Here is a 24,450-nt window from a genome sequence, read left to right as displayed (position 1 = left end):
CGAAGATGGAATATCGTTGCCACCAAGGCACTGTCAAGCGGCTACCTAAGACCCAGTGTTTCCACCCCTTACGAGGCACGCCGGCCGTACGGCTCGAACGGCAGGACAGCGGAAATAGCAGCAAGCAGGAAAAACAGAGCGGCACATATGTACAACGGCGTCACTGTCCGCGTATCGGCAACAACGGCAATGACCGCTGACAACAGCCCCATGATGCGGTTGGCGGCGACTGCAATGCCGTTGCCTGTGGTGCGATGGGCCGACGGGAGGACCTCGGCGGTGTACGCGTAAAGAGTCCCGTAATAGACATTGATGCAAACAGCTGTGAAAGGAGGTGTTAGAAATCTTGGACACATTATAGAGTATTACGAGGTCAAACTATTGGGGTACTTGCATAGGGTGCAACTCAAAGCAAGATTCTGCTGTGCCGTGTTCACGGCAGTGTAGCCGAAAAAGAAGGCCATGGTCACAATCGCGCCGATCGCCATCGTGTACCGACGTCCAAGGATCTTGATTTCGGCAAGCCAGCCAGCAACAAGAGGCCCGAAGATGGCGCAAAAGTTGACAATGGTGTAGTCTCGCCAGGTCTCGTAAAAGGTAGGGGGGTCAGACGCGATGCGGCTGCTGATCACGGACCTGTTTGTTGCTATCTGTTAGCACACAACCGCTTTGGAATCATGCAGGTGATCACCACATGCTGAGACGGAGGTTATTGGTAAACTTACGGCAAGAACACGTAGAACAGAGGGTACGCCAGGCCAATCAATGCCCACGAAAGCCAGATCAGACTGGTAGAGATGGCGATCTTCCGCGTGATGAAGAGTCCGCGCAGATGGTACAGAAGCTGCCTACCGATGTCCTTGCGTGACTTCTTCGTCGAGGAATCAGTGTCCGAATCGCCGCACGCTTCCAGCTGCTGTAGCGTCAGCGAGCACGTTCTGTTGTACCGTGTCGCGAGGGCTTGTAGGTTGGCCACGAGGTCGGCATCGCGGCCGGCGCTTAGGAGGAACTTTGGCGTTTCCTCCAGCCGGACGATAAGCACGCGAGCTACAGACATGACAAGGATAATGGCGCCGGAGGTGAACATGATGAGCCTCCAGGCCTTGTTGTTCTGCCAGGTGCAGGTTTCGGGAGGTGTAATCGTCGTGTCACAGCTCCAGTCATCTCGGGCTGAGTAAGGGGGTTTTCGTTAGCATACTGTTTTGGAGGCATCGCCCAAGGATCGTGGCAGCTTACTGAAGAAACCCCATGCAATGCCACCTTGCAATGTCTGCCCGAGCCCCCACCAGGCGGCCATGGCGGTGATAGTCCACTGCTTGTCGAACGGCAGGAACTCAAGGAACACGGCCGGGTCCAGGATGAGATTTCCGCCCGCGCCAAAGCCGAGCAAAGCAACAAAGAGCCCCAGAGCGCCCCAGTTCGGCATGGCGCCGGCGAGGATGGTGGAAATGCTGGCTATGAAAAGCGTGATGTTGAAGGCGACTCGGCGACCAATGATGTCCGCGCCGAACCCCCAGAAGAGAGCACCGACCAGGAGGCCGGCGTACAAGGCCATGGTAAGGCCGGTGTAGTAACCGTCGCCGCCGATTTCGGCATAGGCCTGGGCGGCGATGATGCCCTGGAGCATGGCGGCCATGGAATCGACGGCGTACCCGAAGCCGTTGAGGAAGAAGAGCTTCATGTGGAAAGGCGTCCAGCCAATTTCATTGATTGCCTAATAACGGTTAAGATTGGGGACTTTGCATACGCTTGCACAGCGCCACCAGCTCTAGGGCGTGTTATAACTCGGAAAGCATACATTATTGACCAGAAATATCTTGTTGAGCATGACGGGACTCATCTTCTCGTCGCCGAGAAGGTCATTCCCGCTCTCGTGCATTGGCAAAGAAGAAGCAGCAAGTATGGAGCCATTTTCGTTGGCGGTTTTCCCCTTCTCCTCGTAAGAGGAGGGATCAGTGACAAATTCGGGAGCCATGGTGAACTTTGGGATGAATGGGCCAGCCTTGGATGAATAGCGAGCAAAATGAGCCAATGCTTGTGTGAAATATTTTATCTACTTCAAGTATCAACAATTGACCTGGTGTATATACAAGTTGGCGAGATCTGTGACGAGAGGCGGTTAACCCGGAAGACGCACCACCCACACCTAGATAAGCAAGTCATCGGTGTATTCCCACCCTAGCCTGACCGAAGACTCGAGGCAGATGGGAGAGGGGCTTAGACATGGCTGCAACCGGGGGCTGGGACATCATCGCCGAATTTGAACACGAGTACTGCCGCTTGGCGATGCCCCTTGTCTGAGGACCTCACGTCTAACTTTCACATTGAATGCAACCTCGAGGAGGTACTTGAGAAGCTTGTAACAGTTACAATATTCTGAGCAACGTAGAACTGATAGCGGATTTATGTCGGTTTCTTCGCGGTGGGCGTGCTGGGGGGTTGCTTCACCATGCCTCCCATCCACACAGCCAATCGGCGATGGTTGATAGTCAGCCCCCGGTTGGCGACATCCATGTCAGGGATGGAGTCGTTATCTCCCCGCACTCTGGAGATGAGAGATAAGGACCGGGGCCAAGCTTCACGACACACCTGGTCCGGCTTGCTATCGGCCTAGCCCCAGTATCCACAACTTCGGAAAACAGGCTTCGTTGTTGAAGCCCGGAGAGTTGTCCTCACGAGGTTAGGCCAGGCACTCGTTTCAAGTCGGCACATAAGTAATTGCGCTGCTGAGGCGAGATTGGCTACCGAACCAGCAAGTTTATCGACTCATCATTGTTGAGCCAAAGTATTGGCAAAAATAAGAGGCAATGGCTGATTCGTTTCGCGCCGACAAGGCACAAACCGGTTCTGGGCGTCGGGTGCGATGCATCATCATCGGAGCCGGGTAAGCGAAACCCCCCCCCCCCTGTCACAGTATCTGGCCTTGGCAGCTAACCTTCATTTTGTGCAAGTGTGTCTGGCATACTGATGGGTGAGAATTGTACTCGCAAGATATTGAAACCTACTGAACGGATGCAGCATACAAGCTTCAGACCTACCTGAAGGACTACATAGATTTCCATATTTTCGAAAAGTCACCGGACCTGGGAGGGACTTGGTTTGAGAATAGATATCCCGGTGAGTTTTCTCGGCCCAGAAGCCTACGGCAGTGTGGTGGTGAGCCGGCACGAGCTGATCTATCCTCAGGCTGCGCATGCGACGTTTCTAGCCATGTTTATCAGTTTTCCTTCGCGCCAAACCCTGACTGGTCCCAGTTGTAAGGGACACAATAGCCCCAGCCCCCTTTGCCACGGTGTGGGAAAGACTAACACGCCCAGCTTTGCTTCGTCGTCGGAAATACAGCGGTACCTCAAGGCTGTCTGTCGCCAGTTTAACCTGGAAAAATACATCAGCTACAATTCCAAGGTGGCAGAGGCGCGCTGGCAGGAAGAAAAAGGCACCTGGTCTGTCAAGGTTGAAGGCCTTGACGCCGCGGATGCCGCGGGGGTGTATGAGAGCGAGATTCTCGTAAATGCGGGCGGCATTCTGAACAACTTCAAAATGCCCGACATCCCAGGCCTGTCAGATTTTGGCGGACCGGTCATTCACACCGCAGCCTGGGATGACAAGATTGACCTAGCCGGCAAGCGGGTCGCCATCATCGGTGCCGGTGCAAGTGCCGTTCAGCTGCTTCCGGCCATCCAGCCCCTGTGCAGCTCCATCGACATGTACATCCGGACGCCGTCGTGGATCTGCCCGCCAGTTGGGCTGCCGCCGGGGAGCATCGACAACCCGTCTTATACCGACGCAGAGAAGCGCAGGTTCCGGGAAGATGCCGAGTACTCACTTGCGACGCGGAAAGACATGGAGACCGAGTTCAACAACATGTTTGCAGCGTTCTTCAAAGACAGCCAGGAGCAGAAGGACATGCGTGGACAGTATGAACACTATATGAAGAGTCTAGTATCTGATCCGGATCTTCAGGCACACCTCATCCCGTCGTTTGAGGCGGGATGTCGTCGCATTAACCCATCGGCGCCGTACCTTGTCGCGCTTCAAAAATCCAACGTCCGCCCCATCTTCGATCCCATCGCTCGCATCAGTAAAGACGGGGTTGTCTTGGCATCGTCGGAAAAGGAACAGGAGGGCGAAAAACATCCTGTCGATGTCCTCATCTCTGCAACCGGCTTTGACACCAGCTTTCGTCCGAGATTCCCTATCATCGGCCGGGCGGGGGTCGACATGAGGGACCTGTGGAAGTCCGACCCTGTCTCCTACATGGGAATCGGCGTAGCGGGGTTTCCAAACTACCTGACGTTCCTAGGGCCCAACACGCCCATTTCGAACGGAGGTCTGATGGGTAAGTTGATCGATCTATCTTAGCTGCAGCTCCTATACCAGTCCCCGGACATTGCACATAGTTACCTGAAGCTGAAATGAAGGACGGCCTGTAGGTGTTCTCGAGGCAACAAGCAATTACTTCGTCCGCCTGCTCGCCGAGTTTTGTCGCAAGGACGTCAAGTCATTCGACATAACACAGGCTGCACAGGACGACTTCTCCCAACACACGCTGGAGTACATGAAGAACATGGTTTGGTCTGGCACCTGCCGCAGCTGGTGTAAGTACAGCGCAACCCCCCATCCCATTTAGTCCACGCACCTAACACCACGGGGCTTGTCAAGTCAAATCAAACACCACTGGCCGGGTCTCGGCGCTGTGGCCAGGCAGCTCCCTCCAGTACATCCAGGTGCTAGCCGAGGACCGCTTCCATGACTACGCATGGTCTTACAACGGCAATCGGTTCGCGCATTGGCAAAAGGGTTTCTCGTGGATCGAACGGCCGGACCTCGACCCGCTGGGTGTCGCTATGGCAGACGCGCGGAGGAGCATGAACACCGTGCCTTACGTTGGAGCCGATTTCAGCTTCTATCTCACCGATGCGGCGCCGCTACCCGCCGACGCAGACGGCGAGAAACCAGCGCCGACGACCTTGTGGGGGTTGGTTTGGCGTGGTATCGGCCGCCTCTCGGGACTAAGATAAGGAGAAGACACTGATCGCCGCAACAGCCAAGGAGGACGGATGTATGTTGCAGTGTTTAGCAGCACAATAAAACCCATGTTTGAAATTCACAAAGTTAATCGACTAGGCCAAAAAGTGAATGTGAATACAATAAGCAGTAGATTCCTAAAAGATGTTGCCGTCAGTTTCATAAATGACATTTTGCCATTTTCCATTTCATAATTATCGAGCCGATCAGGCCCTGATAAAGGCACGCGCATGTTGCTGAGTAATCTACATTATTACCGAGATGCACGGGCCACAACCGTAGTAAGTCTCATTGTGGCCCGTGCCTCGCCCCTAACCCTTGTTCCTCCTTGTCATGTTCTTCTTACACTCTTACACAGATCCGCAAGCATCGCATTCACACCGCAATCCCTGGTTCCTCAGAAACCGTTTCCCAAAGTTGACCGTGATCTGCTCGCCATGGCGGATGCTCCTCGCGGCCTCAATAGCCGACACCCAGTGGCCCGAGACCCGGATCACGCGCACCCGCGCAGACGCGCGACAGGAGTGGTTCAGCAGCCGGAAGCAGTTGCCAACATTTGCCATGTTTATCTGGCAGACGACGATTTCGTCGCTGATGTCGGGGCGAGCTATCTCGATCACGAAGCTGCTGTTGGTCGGATACGTGCCTGCGGGGACAAGCTTGCCGCAAAGCTGCCCGATGACGTCGCCCTTCCGGTACGATATGCCGCCTTCCTGCGCATCTGTTGCCTGCAGGCCAAGGCCTTGCCTTGCGTAAAGCTTGATGCGAAGCCTCTTGGCTTGCAGTTTCTCGCTGATGCATGCGCATTGCGTGTCGTTGCAGAGGTCGCACTGTCGGTCTGCCGGCGGCACGGCGAGAGGGTGCGCGGGCCATGGCCAGTCAGCCAACCATCCTGGAGGCTTCGGCCAGTCCGGGTGATGGCTCGGTTCATAGATGTTCTCCTCGCACAGGGGGACCGGCTGGAGGAGGGACAGGAGGTTTTCCTCGTCCATGGCGCTGCTCCAGTTACGGAGTTCGGGATGCTCCTTCTCCCACTTGAAGTCCCCGTCACACCGAACCCCCATGACCATGTCTTGGAATATATTGCAGGCGTTGCTGATGCGCTCGATAAACGGTGTGTCTATCAGTCGTGTGAATCTCCCCATCTCATTGGCCTTCATGCCGAGGTAGTCGTTTGATGATAGGCAGTACGGCTCCTCTGTCCTTAGCGGTATGAGTGATAACAGCCCGGTGAAACGACCGCAGATGGTTTGCCATAAACGACCTTGCTTGAGATGGTAGAAGAATGTCGGCCGTTCCGCCGGAGACCATCCGAACTTGTCCATGATCTCTCTCAGTTGAATCGGGTCAGCCCGGATCCGACCCATCTTGCCGTCGTCGACGGTTTTGGCAATGTGAAACTGGACAAGCCTGAGGATGAAGCTGTTGTATTTCGACCTCCCGGTGAGAGCCCCGAGGCTCTTGGAAAGTCTCAGGGCTCGCTCGATGCCAACGTCCTTGCCGTGCAGAAGGCCGGTTTCCGTGTCCAGGGACCGCCTGCTGAATATCAGCGAGCAGAACTGACGGATGGCGGGGCCGCCTTGGACAGCAGCCACCCGCAAGAGCATCTTGGGGACCGGTGGATCAGCAGGCGCGCATGGGGTGAATCTGCACAGTTTATCGTAGTTCTTCAATTTGGCCATCAGCTTTCCCACGTCTGGTGCCATCTCGGTCATGGTGCTGGGGACTATGCCCGTGGTTTTAACCTTCTTGGACGTTTCCGAGGGTCCAGTCGGAGGGCACTGTCTTTTCGTGCCTGCTGTTGCTCCCGGGCTGCCCTGCATGCTTCTCGTCGACGGTAACGGCGTTCTTAGTACAGAAGCCCCAGTCTGTCCGTCATTCCCGGCGGCGGTAGCTTCGGGCCGCTGCTTGGTATGGGGCGAGGCAGTTGTAACATGGGTCGCACGGGATCGCGAGGAGTCTAGCGTGGAGGTCTTGACTCTGGGCTTCGATGGCTCGTCTTGCGGGTCCTCGGAAATTGGAGGTGAGGGCTGTTGCAAGCTTCTTGGAAGCGACGGGTACTCGGCGGGGAGAATCGGGGCTGGTATCACTTGGATAGATTCGGCTACCTCAAAGGTTTCTCTCGCCGATGAGCTCTCACAGTTTGATCGGATTGTTTCCAACTCTTCTGACGCAGTGACAACCGTAGTCTCCCGGGAAGACCGATACGAGGCTCTCAGCTTGGCTGCTTTTTCAATGACATTGTCCAACGAGCCAAAGACAAAGTCCAGTTGGAGATCCTCTTTGTCAACATTACTAGGAAGCTTATCCGGTGATTGGCAATCGGTCGGGGCGAGATTCTGGTGCCGGCCTTGGTCACTCTCCAGCTTGTGCTTTACGGTGTTGAGCTGCTGGAGAAGCCCCCCAACGATGGTGATGAGATCATCCCATTCGTGAAGGTCGCCAAAGTCTGGGGCTGTATCCATGAATAACCCAAGGAGCATGCAATGGAATTGTTGCGGAAAAGATTGTACCTGTGAAGCGAGGTGAGAGTGAACTCGGTAGGGGCTGATAAGGGGTGCGGGGTACTTGCGTTGCAGGGAAGCAAATCACGTGGGCTTATCTTGTTCAAGGGCGGGAGTGAATGTGCAGGGTATAATGCTGGATTGCAGGGGTGGCTGGGAGATTGCGTTCTTGGGGTTGCGTCCAACCAAGTAATACTCAACTTAACATTGGAAAGATATGATGCAGCCATATTGATAAGGGTTTATCGCAGCCTACCATTGGCCATAAGACCATTAAGCACACGGATCCCTGGATGTGTTTGGAAAGTTGCACAACACTCTCATAATTATCTCTCTGAACCTAATTTCTAATTCGACAGTGTGTGGCGGGGACGAACCCAGGCAGGAATGTCGTCCGTCTGTATGCTTGTCTTTAATCTGAGATTGCGACGAGGGCAACGTACGCGGACACATTGACCTAATTCAAGACTACCATCGTGTTGGAATACCAGGGCCCACTGGCCCAGCCGCTACAGCGCTGCCAGCGACAAGAACATTGTCAGCCTGACGGTCAGCGAGATATATCCAAGCCCGGAGCAGGGAAAATAGGTGTCCCCCATATGCTGTGAGATAAAGACATAATATGCTGAAAAAACAGTGCTCTGAGTTCATATCTTTGTCAAACATCCATGGTCGGCTTGACTAAAGAATCAGCCAAACTGGTCTATCAAAACAAGCAGAGCTAACTAACTGAAGTTGCCTAGTTTGTCAGGAAAGCTAGGAGCTAGCCAGACAGTTTCAGCATGTCAATCTAGCATGGCTCGTTAGTCATAGGAGGGAAACAGTATCAAGAAGAAGGATTTCCCAGTGGAAGTAATCCAGGGTTGAAAGTGGCTTGATTGATTTAACCTAGGTAGGCTACATGAAGTTCAATCTCTTCCAGCATGGGCCTCCTAGTATATCCGGTGGTCATTATTTGGCAATGACAAGCTGACCATCGGGGTTGTGGTTGACGGTGACAGTGGGGCCACGGACAGTAAAGTCAATCTGAAGAGGCTTCTTTGCGAGCTTGGCGACGTCAAGGAGCTGTCCGACCTGGAAGGTAGCACCGTAGGCAATGTAGTAGGTGTTGACAGGCTGGATCTGGTACTGGTTGCCAGGCTCAGGCTTGAAAGTGGCAGTAGGGGCACTGCCAGCTCCATCAGGGGAGCTGGCGAGACCAACGAAAAAGTTTCCTTTTCAATCAAATTAGGTTTTGCTGGTAGAAGCTTAGGTGAACGGAGGAAACTTACGCTCGGTGGCATCCTCAAGAGTGAAGTCGTTGCCAGTGTCAACTTCATAGGAGTTGTTCCAGGCAGTAGGCGAAGCAGGAGCCTTTTCGAAAGAAGGAGCACCAGACCCAGTAATCATGGTGAGAGTAGTTCCGGGGACATCGCTGTCATCGCCCGCCTTGGTGCCAAGGGTGACAGGCTTGGTTTGGGTGATAGAGACCTTAGAACCAGCCTTCTCACCGCCCTTCCAGGTACCGACAATGGCAAAGTAGTTCTTCCACATCTCGAACTCGGCAGTGGCACCATCAGGAGTACCCTGAGCGGTCTGGTAGATGTTGGTCCAGATGCTGGACTTTACAACACCAGTGATCTCAGGCTTCTCGCTGAAGAGGTTGTAGTTCTGGCTGCTGCCAGTCTTGTTGTTGATGATGATAGTGTACTTGTTAACCATTGTGGCGGTAGTGTAAAACTGAAGTGGATTTCAAGAATAAGAAAGGTTGAAAGTAAGAGAATAGTAGATGGTTGAAGTGTGATGAGTGATTGATTGTGTTGAAGAGATACTGGTACCGGCGACAGACTGGTCCTTATATAGATCTTTTCTCGAATACCATCAAGCCTTTCGGTATTGTGTTCCTCAGAGTCTCTATAGCTAGTCCATAAATCTCGTCACACTCCTTGAGGCATTCCTCAGCTCAACTGTCCAGACTTTCGACTCCCTGTCACCATCAATCCGAGCAAAAGCTTTGAACAAGCGTTACTGTAACCTAGCTCCTAGGCATATCACCTAGTATCTCATCCAACCAATGATAGATGCTTCTATGGGACAGGTCCATAAGCGGCAGGTCGGTGGCGCTACGACGCCGCATTCAGTAGGCAGACCGATTCGGTGATAGAGGCTTCGGTGTCCGCAGCCAGCCGTCATGAGGCTGGCTGAGAGTTCCTGAGACTAGCCCATGCTTCTTGCCGCTATGGATGATCTGATATTCTCAGGCCAGGGCAGAGCTGAACATCTGACTATGGTTAGTCGCTACCCACCACGTAAAATATTAGTTATACCGCCGTGTTTCGGAGGGGTTGAAGTTAAACCCCTCGTTTTCAAGCGCAGTAAACTCGTTAGCTTTTTCAATTCCCTTTTCCATGAAATTACCTGTTGTAGGGGTGCAAGTGGGGTCCTCCGCAACGCAATCAGCGACCACAACTATGCAACGCACTATCACAGTCACAAACTCAACCGGCAGTACACAAAGCTATGCCTTGTTCGCCGACGCGCCCAAGATCACCCCGGGTGTCGCGACTATCAACAACAACATTATCCTGACACTCCGCGGCGTGGCCAGTGCATCTGGCCAAGCTTACTTCACTCTTCCCAAGTTGCCACTGTACGCCGTCTGCGGCACGAGCTACGGTGGCGAATCGACCGTCGAGACTCAGGTTGAGGTCCTAGATATTCGTCCAGTCGAGGTCGGGCATAAGGCAGATGATCAAACCCTCGTAATGGGAACGACGCTCGAGCTAGTGATCAAGAGAGGTACCCCGAACTTTGCCAACAGACCCGACATTCCACTATCGGGCAATGAGGGCTGTTTCTGTATCCGCACGAGCAGTGAGTTCACTCATAGCCAAGCCCGAGCTGGTAGGTCTAGACTTTGATATTGAGCAAGTTTGTCTTGGCTGACTGACCTTTGTGTCTCGAATTGCAGGAGACTTCATCGTTGGGATTTCTCTTTTCAAGAAGCTATCACGCTATTTTGGTCCCTTTGCCAGTTTCAGGCCTGCTCCCGGAGCTGAGTATCAGGTGCAGCCTCCAAACCGATTTTATCTCGCTGTCGGTGACTACGACGTACGATCGCCTACATTGAGTGGTCTTGAGAAACGGAGCTGTCTGATAGACTTTGATGTTCTAGAGCTGGATAACGTACAGGTTCACCATACAGAGACAGGACGTCTTACTGTCAAGTCGGACTTCAACGAAGACTGAGCCGGAGGAAGCCCACTAGTCGCACCACGTAGTGCTGCATTTAGTCTATGCCAAGTGTTTCGATGCCTGTGGAGTATGCAAGCAGTATTGACGAGTTCCAGTATGATATATTCACATCCCTCGAGGAACCCGCGATAGCTTGTCAATGGTTGAGAATGCACTGGTTACTCACGCTAACACTTTTGTCGTATCATATTGAAACACCTTCGCGAGCTTCCATCTCCTTCCAAGACCCCACAATCGAACCATTTGTCTACGTTTTCTGTTGGATTACCCAGCCAGAATACGGGCAGGCGGTCAGCCCGCGGGAAGCGGCAGCAGTCGGGCCCGGAGATTCTGCCTCCGGGCCGCCCGGCGATATCTTCACATCTGCTGCTTCCGCTGGCTGCCTCTCTTTTCTTTCTTCTACACACATCTACAGAATACAGTACCAGTTTTTGCTCTTCGTTCGATTTACCACCCGTACGGGTATCCTGTGATACCAACATTTTCGTTAAATATGTGATGAGATAGAGATGGGGAGGCCGACAATGACGAGAAATCACATTGCAGAATGTGTTCAGAACAGCCAGCCACGATGATTATTTAAGCGTAGCTATGTGACGACGCGCACATATTAGCTAGTCTCTTTTCATGAAATTTGGTCTCAGGCCGAGACCAATGTAATGGAGATGACTTTTGTACCATAGTTGCCAATTGACTTTGCAATCTTCCGCTTGAAAGCATGTATACTTCAGAGAGACCTAATGAGTTGATTTCACGGCTGCAGACTATCAGCCAGCCACAAGTGACTTACTACGAAGGAGAGAAACTTGAATCACAGGCGGCTGTACACGGCGCAAAAGTTTATCAAACTGAAGATGTATTTACAGCCAGCCATGTGCTTGTAAGGTCTCAGTTCTGATGATTGCATCTTGTTCGCTGGAAAGGTTCATTTCAATGACCAACAAAAAGCCCTGCCATTGGACACAGCTGTGAGTAGCACATAAGCGTCAGGAATTGGATTGCACGAGTAGCGACTTGTAGTGAACTGCCTATATTACGACTCTCAGATAGATAACAGAGTGTGCTTAAATGTAGCTCTACCGACGACCCGTTTTTGAAGAATACTAATAGATTGCTGAACCCTTAAATAGCTTGTCGTCTGAATTAAAGTCAGGTATTTGCACATCATTTTTATCCAACTAGTGTGAGAAAGTAAGCCCATAGCAGTTATAACAATCTGGTAGAGCAAGTATGCTCAGTTAATCTATCCAGACGACCTTGCTCCTAAAGCATCGTGCCCAACACGTTCAATACGCATGAGGATTGGATGGAAAATAATCTGGTCCAAAGCTTCATCCAGATTCATCGCGTCCATAATACGATACAGCCCCGGTGTGTCGCTGTTCCAGTGATAAAAATTGTCACTCTCATCCTTCAGAAGGTAGTTTGTCCCTCCAACTTGGCGAATAACGGGCTGGAGGCCGCGGATGTTATAGGACATGGAAAGGTTGGTCGTTGCTGGGTTGAAATACATCTTGATTTCCATGTCTTTCTCATCGTTGGTCCACTCGGGAGTGAGGTCTGCGAGATCTGGGACGGGTACGGCCTTGTTGACTGGCTTTGCGGGCCGGTCACGGGTTCCTCGGGGGATGCTGGGTCGTGATACACCAGCTTCTGAAGCGCCCGCTGAGCTGTCTCCTGCCATTGCCTTGTTAAGGGTTCAGTAAGTATTGATCATTGGATTTTCATCATTCGACACGTACAATGCTTTTCTCTGGTGAGGTTGATGTGTATTTGGGAAGTCAGTTATCGTCTGCTCTCACGTTGTTGTCGAGCGCGATGCGATTCTCTGGGATCTGGTCTGATGGAGATATAACTCAATCTTTGGTCACACGGCTGGATAATTCGTAATACCGTCAATTCCGTGAGGGGTAAGAATAACTGGCATCCCGTAGTGGGCAGTGGCTAGCTGAAAGTCTAGCTTCGGACACTGTTTCACCTGTGACGGTCTCGGCCCACTAGCTCTGAAACTTCTAGCTATCACATAATTGTCTCACACAACAAGATGCATCCAACCGATTAGCCTAGTGTTGTTGTCGCATATTGGCTGCTGTACATGTAACATTCGTTTATTCTATAGACTATGAGCTTGGGAACAAGAAAGCGACCTACACGCCTTTGGCATAAGTATGATGAGAGACAGACAACAGAAGAGACGAGAAGGATAGAATTTTAAGCCGCCCCTTTCCCCAGCTTTTACCATCTTTACTCGTCCACATTACTCCGGGGTTACTAACCAAATACCCATAACTTGCCAACCTATCCATCATCTCACCTCACCTCTTATCCCTCTGCCTACCTGCACCTCATACCGCGAACAAAGACCTTTTCAGAATGGCACAGCCCGCAAATATCACTTGGCCTAACTTCGTTGCCTTCAATGGTCAATTGACCGTGGCTACCTTCCAGACACCTGCCATTGGCGGCGTGGCACAGGCAGCAATCCAGTTTACCGACTGGCTTGACCAAATTCGCCAGAATCCTGAAAATTTTGGCTTTGCTCTTGCCTACCAGGCCCCCGTGGTACAACTTCTTGATACCTTCTTTCCTGTGGGAGCCAGAGCACGGCGTTTCAGTACTGGTCCTCCTCCACCATCACAAGGAGGCCAAGCTGTCGCCCTTCCAATCATGGTCCCATATGGCAACGCACAGATGGGCATTGTGGATGGTCCTACTGCGCTGGGTTACTTGTTCAGCGTTGTAAAGCCCCCGGCTGGGCTGGCCCCAACCTGGCAGAATTACTTTCTTCCCCTCACTGTGCTTTATTCTTGGGCTGTCTACCTAGCCTACATCAGCTTTCTTAACGCTCCACCAACTGTTCTGCCAGACATTGAAGCTGTCCCCCGCATGACATGCGTCATGTATTTAGAACGGCAGAACCTTCCACCGTACTTCTTTCTTGGTCAAACCAAGGCTAGGGCTGGGCGCAATACCGCCGAATGGGCCCCAGACGAGTTTGACAACAGGCTTTGTCTCAACTATCGAGCTCAGATGGTGTTCAATGCAGCACAATTTGGGAACCCACCACTGCCAGATTCCTCAGCAGAATGGCAGTTGCGCATGAGAGAAACCTTATTCGAGATACTGCCAGGTGTCGACGGGCCGCACCTCGCTGTAGAGGACTTCAAACAACAAGTTTTCTCGGGCTGGGCAAACAACCAAAACATCCAGGCCCTTTTCCCTCCTCTACCTGTTGGTTTCGTTGGTGTGATAGACACATTAGCGGACCTTCAGCGTCTTCTACTTGCTGTGAGCATCGCAGCTTGGGTCAATGCTGGCACGCCCATGACCTGGACACCAGGAAATATGGCTTTCGCTAACCGCTTGAGGAATCCCCATACTCTACAGGCCATGCAGAATGCCCTTGATGCTCTTATCAATGCCCAAATTGCAGGTCAGACGCCCGTTCAAATGACACCACTGTGGATCACGCTGCTTGAGCTGTGCATTATCCTTTTTATTCGCGTCCCACCCACCACGCCACCAAACCCAACTTTCCCTCCCAATGGTTATGCGCCAGATGCACCGGGTATGACAGTTCTCGTCAATGGCATAGCTACAGGACTATATACGATATTGTCAATTCCATTGAACATCAAGCTGCAGAAAGTCGTGCAGCTCTGTCGAGGCCATTCAACTGCAGGGCTGATTGCTGCAGATGAGATTGCTCGAGAACAGCAATGGATAGCTAAATTTCGACGAGGCCTAACAGAAGATTATGGCCGGTGTGCCGAGACATACCCGGCATCTGCTATTTCGTAAGTTGACCGTTCTTGATCTGAACAAGAGCTAACGGCACACCTCGTGTATAGGCGACTTTTCTGGAACGGCGAATACAACACCGCTGTCGAAGGACCTCAAATTCGCGGGTTCGCCCTTGAGACCCAAGTCATTGGGAGGGGTGCGGCGGAGCTACGTCTTCTTGATGAAGCTTTTGACACGGATCAACTCGATGCCATGTCTCACAACGTGAATAAGTCGGCATATCGTCTACCATGTGCCCAATTCTGTAGGAGGATGATACCCGTTGTGCAGGACCGCACACTGCAGCAGCTGGACGAATATGATGATGATCTGGTCAATAACGTGCTCAAAACATATCCTCTCCCCCTGCACTAGGCTGTACGCAGATAATCATATAGTCGGACTTGTCACGAATATGGGTCGAGCTGAACAGAGTGATGCCCCGGTATACGATTATTCAGTGAAGTCTTGTCAGTTTCCTTCATCTTCTCTTCCCGGCTCACCATAGTGGCAGAGAATGGGCAGGTATTTTCCTTCAGAGACATAAAAGGGAAGCAATTAATATTTTCTCTTATTATTACCATTCTCTATAGCAGCCCTATAAGTTAACCATTAAAGAAAATTCCTCTTATGTTATTCAAGTACTGGAGCTTTTCGTCTATCTCATCAATCTGTCGAATGTCTCTATCACCGTCGCCCTATGCTTCTGATGATCGACATCATCGCTCCGCTCAACAAAATCCCTCCCCTTAGTCCTCCTCGCCTCCATAAACCCTGCCTAGTATCGGGTTCTTGTCGACGACGATAACGTTTTAGAGGTAGATACGTGAGGTATCCCGCATTATACCAGAATTACAGTCATGATGGACTTTGGGCCGATCTATCGATAAGGGCGGTCTTCGGGTTACCCAGCCGGTTGCTGCGGTGCTATTTTCGAAATTAAATCATCGACGAGATAGTTCAGTATCACCTCAGACTTGCGTTGTATTCAGATATCCATTAATTCTGACCTACCGTCTGGTACAGGTCAGTCATCAGAAATCCCTAGCGTGGCTTCCCCCGTATCCTGCCACATCCAAGTATCCATCCAGTTTGGCGCGTCTTCTAGATCACCATGCTGTAAGTCCACCATTTCTGCCAAGGCCAGAATCTGATTAGGCGAAACGGCATAAGTGTCACCGAGGCTGTTCATATCAGACGGCCAAGGCTGTTGTTCCAATTCTGTTCGAGACTGTCTCGACTGTTCAGGATTCCCAAAATCTAGGTTAGCGCTTGCTTGTTCGTTGGGTTTGTTTGTTGGTTGGCCGCCGTTGTCCACATTGAGCATATTCCATAGATGAATCATATCGTGGAGATGGAGAATCTCCGATTTGCGAAATTGAGCCGGGACGCACCCCCTCTCAATGATTTCGTCCAGTATAGGAATGGATTCAACATGCAATGACTCAGAGCTCGTGGCTTCAGGACGTATGAAAGATATCATGATTGACACGAAGGATGCTGAGAATACTCTTTCAAGGTCAAATGGGAAGCAAGTTTCTGTTGCCGGTATCAATACATGGTTAGTTTCCTTGGTTTTTCTCGGTGACTCGCCTAGTAAACTTTGTTTTCGCAAGACTCTCAGGATGTCCAACATACTTGTGCAAGACTGTGCGCAAGTTTTCAACAGAGCCTGTGTTGTCTCTGACAGGCCTCGAGACTTAGCGTGATTATGTGGCCTGTCTCTCAATTTCATATCGAAGAGGTATAGTAGTAAAGGATACATGGTTAGGAGGATAGCCTAGAAAGCGTTATAATGATGCCAGTGTAACAGCCTTACTAACTTACCTGATGATAGAAAAGGTGCAGATGTGCAGCAACTCGAGATATGCTTGCTCCGGAACCATGGGTCGACAGCGGAAACGAGCCGTTAAGAATACTTGCTATTGATGCAATGCTTCGGAGCACTTCGTGGACGCTCGGGAGAAAGTTGCCACTCATTCGACCCTCTGCACCGTAGACCTCTATAGAACTGTCAAACTTGAAAATTCCTGCCAGGAGCTTCGGAATACTTACTATTAATAACCTCTGATATCAAACTTGATACCTTTACATGGACGAATAATGCTGCACTCTTATGTGATGATGTCTGCATTGGTAAAGGAGCCGTGATATCGCTGTCTTGGATCGCTATTGGTACTCCCATTGAAGAAGAGAACGTTCGGTCCAAGATATATACAGTCCACCAGACACGGCGACAGCGTTCAGATTGATGAGAATCCCAATCTTGGGTTGGGCGATCTCTGTGCAGTGCAAATACCATTGCTGTTCGTAGGGCTTGTCCTATCTGCAAGCCATATTGTTAGGTGCGGTCCGAGGTCCTCTCCTCGCCAAGAGCATTTCTTACATATATGTAGGCTGAGTTGCGCATATCTGCCGTCTGTAGATACAGCGCTATCCCACATAGTGTTTCGACGGCGGCCAGAGCATCAGAGAACATGTATGACGGATCAGGTAAGAGGGACATTGCTCGACTAAATAGGTCTGAGCCAGGGAGTGCAGTTGAACCTTTAGATGGGGTGATAACCACAGCTTTCCCCAGTGCCAGAAGCGTCAAAAACTGAACGTACCATATCTTGCTGGTTCGCGCTTTCTCTGCTGGGTTGTCATAGAAATCGTGGAAATGACTCATGAATTCCTTTTCGTCAAACAAATGATAAAGCTGACCAACGTGAAACTTCACTCCGTTAAGTAGATAGATGGCATGGTCGATTGAAGGCAAGTCCTCAAAGCTCGCCGGCTCATCGAATCCGGATGTTCCCCAACTCAATCCATATGCACGGCTTTCTTCATTCACAGCGATGACTGGCGTATCTGTGTGGTTCACGCGGTTCCGAAGAAGCATTAAAGTCTTGCGGCTGAATGACCAAGTCGACGATTCACCCAATGCGCCTACACATTACTTGGGTCAGCGATGCAGTCGTCGTGTAGTTGTATTCTACAAACTCAGATCCTGGAACTTACGCAACCTGCCACTATCGTCAGAGACATAAGTAGTTGTCGCTGAAGCCAGCGGGTTCGTGGGCTCAGGGGAAGCATTCATTTGCGGCACAGACACGGGCGTCTGGAGCGCTGTTGCCGAAAGCTCATTACTAGAACGGGTAGCCGGCTGATCGTCTGATGAATCTTCTCGATGGCTATGCTCGGAGGGTGGACCAGGCTGTGATTGATTATCTGCCTCTTGCTCAATACCGGAAGATTCTTCATATTGAGAATTGCCGTCCCTGAGAGCGCGTTGAAGCTGGCGAAGATACCTGTCCCCCCATGTCAACTGCGTGGTTTTCTACAAAGCCTCAATCGACGAACCTTTGGGAAACAACGATGCGTCTCCCTTCGTCCTCAAAATGACATTCAAAATTTCTCCGTGAGCAGTTGTCGCATGGGTGTGTCCCGGAGCACCGAATTTTCCTTCGTCGGCAACGTTGGCAGCTTTGCGGCTGCGGTCAGCGTCATCTCAGACTCCATGGCTGAAAAAGATACCTACGCATTGCTGGTTCGACGCGCCGATCGGCCGGGAGTCGCTACTTGGCCGGAATCCGGCATCAGGGCGGTTGATCATAAACCGATGCACGTTGCGTCCACTTCGAACAGTCATGACCATATGATTGTAATTGCCGCGTCCATTAGCGTTGATTGAGGCAAAGACTTTGAACTTTCCAGCTGGCGGTGGTCTTGGCTGCGAAGAATGGAATACCCCGAAACAACAAACTGCGATTGAGGGCTGGGATGTGTTATCTTTTGTACGCAAACCCGCTCAACCACAGGTTAAAACCGGATAGTTACTTATCGACAGAGACCCACTTATGCGGGGTAATATGGTTTTCTCTCTTGGAGAACATCTTGGCTATCTAGATACTTCACAGCTTTGACATTTCTTTCGATCTCTCCGCCGCTTGGATGATAGCTTCTGTATAAGCCGACCTGACGCCTTGTTTCTCTAGCTCCAATAGCGCACGTATCGAGCTTCCCCCAGGTGAAGCAATCAACTCCCTCATCAGCGAAGGGTGACCTCCATTTTCCCGAGTCAGAAGACTGAGCATTCCGATGGCGCTTTCAACCACTAGTGGCTGAGCCTCGGACCGTTTCAGGCCTTCGGACACAGCAGCGTCTAGAAGCCCATCAACAGCTAACATAATGAGTGAACCTGCACACCCGACAAGCACGCCGGACATGTCAAAATGCACCTCGTCTGTCAACTGAAACTTGCCAACCTGCTCCAGAATCCATCGCGTTGTTTCCATGTTCTGTTCCGACACGGTGCCAGGAATAGTTGTTCCCAGTGTCATGGAACGGCGAATCTGAGCTCCCATGTTCGGCATTGTGCGCACTATTTGACACATCTGAGGGCGCGTGGCTTTGTCACTGCCATTGATGGCTTGATGCAAGACTTCAGTCTTGACACCAGCTATGATGCTAATCAGAAGTTTGCCGCCCAGAGCCTCTCGCATTCCCGGCTCTTCAATGATCCCACGCCATTTGACTGGCTTTACAGACAAGACTATTATGTCCGCCTGGCGGAAAACCTCCAAATTGTCGGATCGCAATCGTATGTCAAGCTTTTCTGCATGACGCGAGAGTGTTTCCACGACTCTCTTCTTTGCCGCGTCTGTTCCGACGGTGGCTATGAGCCGACTAATCATGATTGGCGATTTGACATTGTTGGTATCAGCCAAAGCATCGAGGATGCCACCAGCGATGGCAGTTCCCATGGAACCTGGCGAGAATGGCTTGTCAGCTATTGGCAACAAAAAAATGCCCAACTCAAGTAATATCTTACCACAACCAATGATAGCAACAACTTTTTCAGTGATCGCCATCTTGTTTTCGCGATTGTGACGAGAATGTGCTGAGAGCGTTCAATTGGTGTCACTTGTAAGCAAGTAAGCCCAGAGGAACAACAGAGTTGAATGTAAGAAGGAATTTGCCCCAGTACATCCAGACAATCAGGTTGTAAAATAGTCGAAACTTCGCCTTGAATCAAATCATTGATGCTAAGGTAGTGGAAATGTCTCAAGTCCAAGTCATATCGCGAGCGGATCAGTCACCCGCTCTGAATTGACAGCGGAACGCTTACCCGCTCGAACCCCGCAGTAGAAAGCGGTTTCAATACCCGCTGGTTTCCGTGCCCCACCGCGGGTGCAATATCCGCACTTTGTTGTCTTCGAGAATGACGATGTCGACATTCTGTGCATCCGTGCAGATGTAAGGCAAGTATGGTATAAGATTCAAAATGTCTTTCGAAAAAACTCAATGGGGTATGCTTTTTTTGTCGTCAAAAGTTCACCCAGCGTCTTCGTCCAGCAACCAAAACAAGAAGCATCATGACTTTTGAAGCATTTCCCGAAACCGTCATCATCGTTGGCGCTGGTGTGTTTGGGCTCTCTACAGCGTTAGAGATCTCGAGAAAATATCCCGGCACTCAAGTTACCGTCATAGACAGGCAGACGCCTCCAGTTGTTGACGGCACCAGTGTTGATAGCAGTAGGATCATTCGACCTGGTGAGTTTTTCGATCGGTCAATCATCGAACCTACATCGTCTGACTGAAGCTTTTTGGAACAGACTACATCGATACCCCCTACGAGATTCTTGCCGATCGATCCCGCGAATTGATAAAGGCCGATCATGAACTCGAGCCATACTACTTCGAGCATGGGTTTACCTTCGTTACGGACGGCAAGCCCGGCGAGTTGAATAACTTGTGGGAACAAATGCTCGAAAATTTACAGAAAAATCACACAAAGGATCGTTGGGCCCTGCATGACACCCCGGAGAAAGTATACCAGAACCTTCATGGCAAGAATGCTTCTCCCGTTGCTGCGAGCGCTCTTAGACAAGAGAGGGCATGGAACAAGGGATTCACCAGCACTAGATGCGCGACTGTCAATGCCGAAGCCATCATCAAGGTCTACTATGATCGTGCCAGGGCTAAGCCGAACGTGAAATTCGTTCTTGGTACCCCAGTCGAGCGTCTTCTGTACGGACCTCAGCTGAGCGTCTTGGGTGTTGTCCTCGAGGATGGTCAGGAGTTTCAAGCTCAGAAGACAATTCTTGCTACCGGAGCATGGTCCAGTCGCCTGGTAAATCTCGACGGTATCTTGAGTGCTAATGCGGTGCCCATTGCCTACATCAAATTGACCGAGGGAGAAATGGCCAAATACAAGAGCATGGGCTGCCACACGCACCTTGGTCTAGGTGTCAATATCTTCACCCCAATCGGGGGGTTGTTGAAGGTGCTTCGGCGGTCAACTGGGGTCCTCAACACTACAGAATTAAGTGACCCTGAGGATGCCTCGAAACAGTACCGAGCTTCGTACCCGATCACTGCAGTTGACAAGCCCGATCTTGGGATTCCACCTGCTGCCGAATCGGACATTCGAGAAGCGCTGAGAGAGTTTTTTCCCGCAGTGGCTGACAGACCATTCTTCAAGACGAGAATCTGCTGGTCAGTATGTTTGAACCTCATATTTAAATCAAATTGCTAATGTGATGCTACTCAGGTTGGAACAAACCACCAACGGCGACTTCCTGATTTGCCCACACCCACGCTTCGCAAACTTGCATATGGCGACTGGGGGATCTCTCCATGGATGGAAATTTCTTCCGCTCGTTGGGGAGTTTGTTGTTGACTCTATCAATGACACCTTGCCACCGGTCCTAAAGGAGAAGTGGGGATGGAAAAGCAAGAAGGATGCTAAGCTTCAACGACTGGGATTCATGGTTGACGGAAAGAAGAGAGAGCTACAGCAAGAGTTGGGCGAGAAGAGCAAGCTATGACTACAAGCGTATCTCAAGTCATACCATAGCATAAATAAAACTTCGTGTTCTTTGTACCCTCAGTGATCGAGCTGTTTTCCCACGGGCAAAGTTAACTTGGCAAGTGACACGATGCAGGAAGAACTAAACAGCTTCTGTTTTGGAGGCTTCGAAAAGCGGAACCCGACCTTCAATAACTGAGACTGCCCGTTATTGGCAGAGATTTTTGATATTCAGCTGTGCATCGATGTTCCCTCCCGGGAAATTTGCCATGTTCAAGTTCAAATTTCTTAGTCCCTGTGAACGCTGCCTCTTGTTAACAATGGCTGTAACATCGGACACAGTGCTATCTTGCTCGCGAGCAAGCCTTTGTGGTGGTATTGGGACTGTCTGTGGTGCCCCACAGGTCGGCGTATCTATCCGCAGCGGGTTCATTTGCCGCGCCGAACTCTAAAGTCATCATCCATCGATATGATGTCCAGAATCGATAAGGAATATCTCATCCGAGCAAACCGATACTGGTCGAGTTTCTATTTGTCAGAGTCCAGGTTAGTGGCCTGCTGGTTTGCTTAGACGTATCGCTGTGATAATTACCGTGCACCCGCCAGCGAGTTTTCTCTCACTATCTCAAACAACCGCAAATACTTAAGGGAAGATATCGAACTTATTTTACCATTACAAACGGCTTTTAAATTTGGCGACTCAGTGGAATATGCCAAATAATTCCTTCTTATATACCATTCGATTCTTTGACACCTCCAACCCTTCTCAGATTGATCATGGGCAATAAAGACATTGAAATGGGCCAAGCCCCTGAAACCGGCCCCTTCACGACCGAATCGAGTGAGATAACACAAGCGAACTCTGAAGAATTCAACGATGATCTGAAGCGAGGGTTCAAGCCACGTCATATAAATATGTTTGCCATCGCAGGTTCCATTGGAACCGGCCTCATTATTGGTAGTGGCCAGGCACTAGCTACGGGGGGCCCTGGAAGCATCCTCATTGCGTACTGCACCATGGGTGCTTGCGTATATTTCATCATGATTGCATTCGCCGAGATGGCCATTTTTTTACCCATGAACAAAGGTTTCAGTGGATACGCCACTCGATTTGTCGATCCTGCACTTGGGTAAGTCTCCGTCAAAGCACTGATAACAGGCCTAACCAAATATACCCACTGGCTACTAGCTTCGCAACAGGTTGGAACTATTTCTTGAAGTACTCAGTACTTCTTGCAAACAACCTAACAGCGACAGGTTTGATCATAAACTATTGGAGGGATGATGTCAATGTTGGAGTTTGGATTGCAGTGTTCGGTGCATTTGTAGTCGCACTCAACGTAAGTCACCTCGGGCTGGCATGAGTGGTTTTCAATCTTTGAGTAACTCTCACTAACTAATGTATCCTCCATCATAGTTTCTTCCCGTTGAGAAGTTCGGCGAGACCGAATTCATCATGGCCATATTCAAAATAATTGTGCTCGTTGGCTTGATTCTTTGCTGTTTCATCATCTCCCTAGGCGGCTCTCCCAATGGCCAACGAATTGGCTTCAAATACTGGAGTGATCCCGGTGCCTTTGCGCCATACCTTGTTGAGGGCTCTACTGGAAGACTTTTGGGTTTCTTCAACTGCGTTGTGCAGGCTGCTTTCATGTTCATGGGATGTGAAGTTGTCGGCATCACCTATGGTGAAGCCAAGAACCCTCGCCGAGCAATTCCTCGGGCCGTTAATCAGACCATATGGCGAATTGCATTCTTCTACATATGTGGAGTAATCGTCCTTGGAATGTCGGTTCCTTACACAAGCGAGCTATTGCTTGGTGCCAACAAGCAAAAGACTAGTGCAGGTACGACAGCATAGAGCATTTTCTTGATTGGGATCGTTTGTGCTAACTCACTTCAGCTGCCTCGCCCTTCGTTGTTGCCATCAAACTTGCAGGGATCGAGACTTTGCCGGGAATAGTCAACGCATGCTTCCTCGTATTCACAATTAGCTTTGCTAACTCGGGTAAGTCACAGCTTTCCCTATCAGGCTTAAGATGTCGAACTGACACCTCATGCAGACATTTACATCGCCAGCCGAGCTCTCTATGGACTCGCGAGAGATCGACAAGCCCCCGAGATCTTCAGCAAAACAAACAAAAACGGAGTGCCCATCTATTCCGTCATGGCCGCATCCTTGTTCGTCTGTCTGGCGTTCCTCAATGTTTCGACTTCGTCGTCCACAGTCTTCAGCTACTTCGTGTCTCTATCAACTGTTCTTGGCTTGATCAATTGGGTCAACATTTTGGTTTCATACCATTACTTCACGCAAGCTCTCAAAGTGCAAGGAATCCCTCGCTCAAGCCTTCCGTGGCGAGGCGTGCTGTTGCCTCATGCTGTCTACGTGGTTTTAGCGCTTACAATCTTGGTCATCATTCTCAATGGATTTTCGGCATTCATTAATGGGTTCAAGATTGGCAAGTTCATGACGTCCTACGTGGGTATCGCAATATACTTGTTCAATATTTCAGCCTTCAAACTTTGGAATAAGACTGAAACAGTACGAGCTAGCGAGGTGGACCTAGTAACAGGAAGGGGTCAATACGGCGGTGAAATGGAGGAGGAAGTCGCCAAGAAGAACCTGATGGACTCGATTATCAGCGCTCTGGTAGGAAAATGAGGCTTTCGGCATCTGTGCGTGACCAATATGGTCTAAAGAATAGTCAATTCGCAAGGCTGAAATAGAAGTATTAAGTGTCCCTCCCAATCAGGGGTTAGAAGTGCAGGATACACATCAAAATCCCGGCCTCAACATACACGTATCTCAATAAGAGCCAGTCACCAATCCTACGATTTAGTGTAATCTGGAGCTAACTGAGGTAAGCGTACAGATCATAGGGTTGAAGGTGGGAAGTAAATTGCGGTTTCTAGGATCCAGGTGAATTAGTCTTTTGGTTTATTTTGATTTAGGGTAATGGCCAAGCCCACTACTCCTTGGGTGCAGGAGAGGTTATACAGATACTGCTAGATTGTCAGGCGTCCCTTTAAGTACATAAAGGCCGAACTAGCCGAATTGAGTTATGGTTTACCAATCCCAAGATGAAGAGTAGGCGGTAAACCTGC

General features: G+C 50.5%; 8 protein-coding genes across 8 annotated transcripts; 4 read left to right on the top strand and 4 right to left on the bottom strand.

Annotated features, from left to right (window-relative positions):
• Positions 1-68: 68 nt before the first annotated feature.
• Positions 69-1,975, bottom strand: EsH8_X_000097 (major facilitator superfamily domain-containing protein; the record flags this gene model as incomplete). Its single annotated transcript, XM_083274185.1, has 5 exons — positions 69-322; positions 380-636; positions 726-1,170; positions 1,237-1,714; positions 1,799-1,975. The coding sequence occupies 5 exons, from the start codon at positions 1,973-1,975 to the stop codon at positions 69-71; spliced, it is 1,611 nt and encodes a 536-aa protein (XP_083119577.1).
• Positions 1,976-2,807: 832 nt separating this feature from the next.
• Positions 2,808-5,021, top strand: EsH8_X_000096 (flavin-containing monooxygenase; the record flags this gene model as incomplete). The annotated part of the gene is made up of 6 exons (XM_083274184.1): positions 2,808-2,884; positions 2,952-2,971; positions 3,019-3,097; positions 3,318-4,339; positions 4,434-4,598; positions 4,663-5,021. 6 exons carry the CDS (start codon positions 2,808-2,810, stop codon positions 5,019-5,021), a joined length of 1,722 nt encoding a protein of 573 aa, XP_083119576.1.
• A 357-nt stretch (positions 5,022-5,378) lies between these two features.
• On the bottom strand, positions 5,379-7,511 carry EsH8_X_000095 (uncharacterized protein; the record flags this gene model as incomplete). The annotated part of the gene is made up of 1 exon (XM_083274183.1): positions 5,379-7,511. The coding sequence occupies one exon, from the start codon at positions 7,509-7,511 to the stop codon at positions 5,379-5,381; it is 2,133 nt and encodes a 710-aa protein (XP_083119575.1).
• Positions 7,512-8,483: 972 nt separating this feature from the next.
• On the bottom strand, positions 8,484-9,233 carry EsH8_X_000094 (uncharacterized protein; the record flags this gene model as incomplete). Its single annotated transcript, XM_083274182.1, has 2 exons — positions 8,484-8,746; positions 8,804-9,233. The coding sequence occupies 2 exons, from the start codon at positions 9,231-9,233 to the stop codon at positions 8,484-8,486; spliced, it is 693 nt and encodes a 230-aa protein (XP_083119574.1).
• Positions 9,234-9,982: 749 nt separating this feature from the next.
• Positions 9,983-10,760, top strand: EsH8_X_000093 (uncharacterized protein; the record flags this gene model as incomplete). Its single annotated transcript, XM_083274181.1, has 2 exons — positions 9,983-10,415; positions 10,483-10,760. 2 exons carry the CDS (start codon positions 9,983-9,985, stop codon positions 10,758-10,760), a joined length of 711 nt encoding a protein of 236 aa, XP_083119573.1.
• A 2,379-nt stretch (positions 10,761-13,139) lies between these two features.
• On the top strand, positions 13,140-14,924 carry EsH8_X_000092 (uncharacterized protein; the record flags this gene model as incomplete). Its single annotated transcript, XM_083274180.1, has 2 exons — positions 13,140-14,563; positions 14,618-14,924. The coding sequence occupies 2 exons, from the start codon at positions 13,140-13,142 to the stop codon at positions 14,922-14,924; spliced, it is 1,731 nt and encodes a 576-aa protein (XP_083119572.1).
• A 3,521-nt stretch (positions 14,925-18,445) lies between these two features.
• On the bottom strand, positions 18,446-19,405 carry EsH8_X_000091 (pyrroline-5-carboxylate reductase family protein; the record flags this gene model as incomplete). The annotated part of the gene is made up of 2 exons (XM_083274179.1): positions 18,446-19,302; positions 19,366-19,405. 2 exons carry the CDS (start codon positions 19,403-19,405, stop codon positions 18,446-18,448), a joined length of 897 nt encoding a protein of 298 aa, XP_083119571.1.
• A 504-nt stretch (positions 19,406-19,909) lies between these two features.
• Positions 19,910-24,007, top strand: EsH8_X_000090 (uncharacterized protein; the record flags this gene model as incomplete). Its single annotated transcript, XM_083274178.1, has 8 exons — positions 19,910-20,087; positions 20,150-21,036; positions 21,688-21,731; positions 22,116-22,475; positions 22,535-22,685; positions 22,763-23,192; positions 23,249-23,353; positions 23,409-24,007. The coding sequence occupies 8 exons, from the start codon at positions 19,910-19,912 to the stop codon at positions 24,005-24,007; spliced, it is 2,754 nt and encodes a 917-aa protein (XP_083119570.1).
• Between the last annotated feature and the right edge of the window lie 443 nt (positions 24,008-24,450).

Source organism: Colletotrichum jinshuiense, chromosome 10 (assembly GCF_051148585.1).
Source record: "Colletotrichum jinshuiense chromosome 10, complete sequence".
Classification (NCBI taxonomy): Eukaryota; Fungi; Ascomycota; class Sordariomycetes; order Glomerellales; family Glomerellaceae; genus Colletotrichum; species Colletotrichum jinshuiense.
This window is presented reverse-complemented; position numbering and strand designations above follow the sequence as displayed.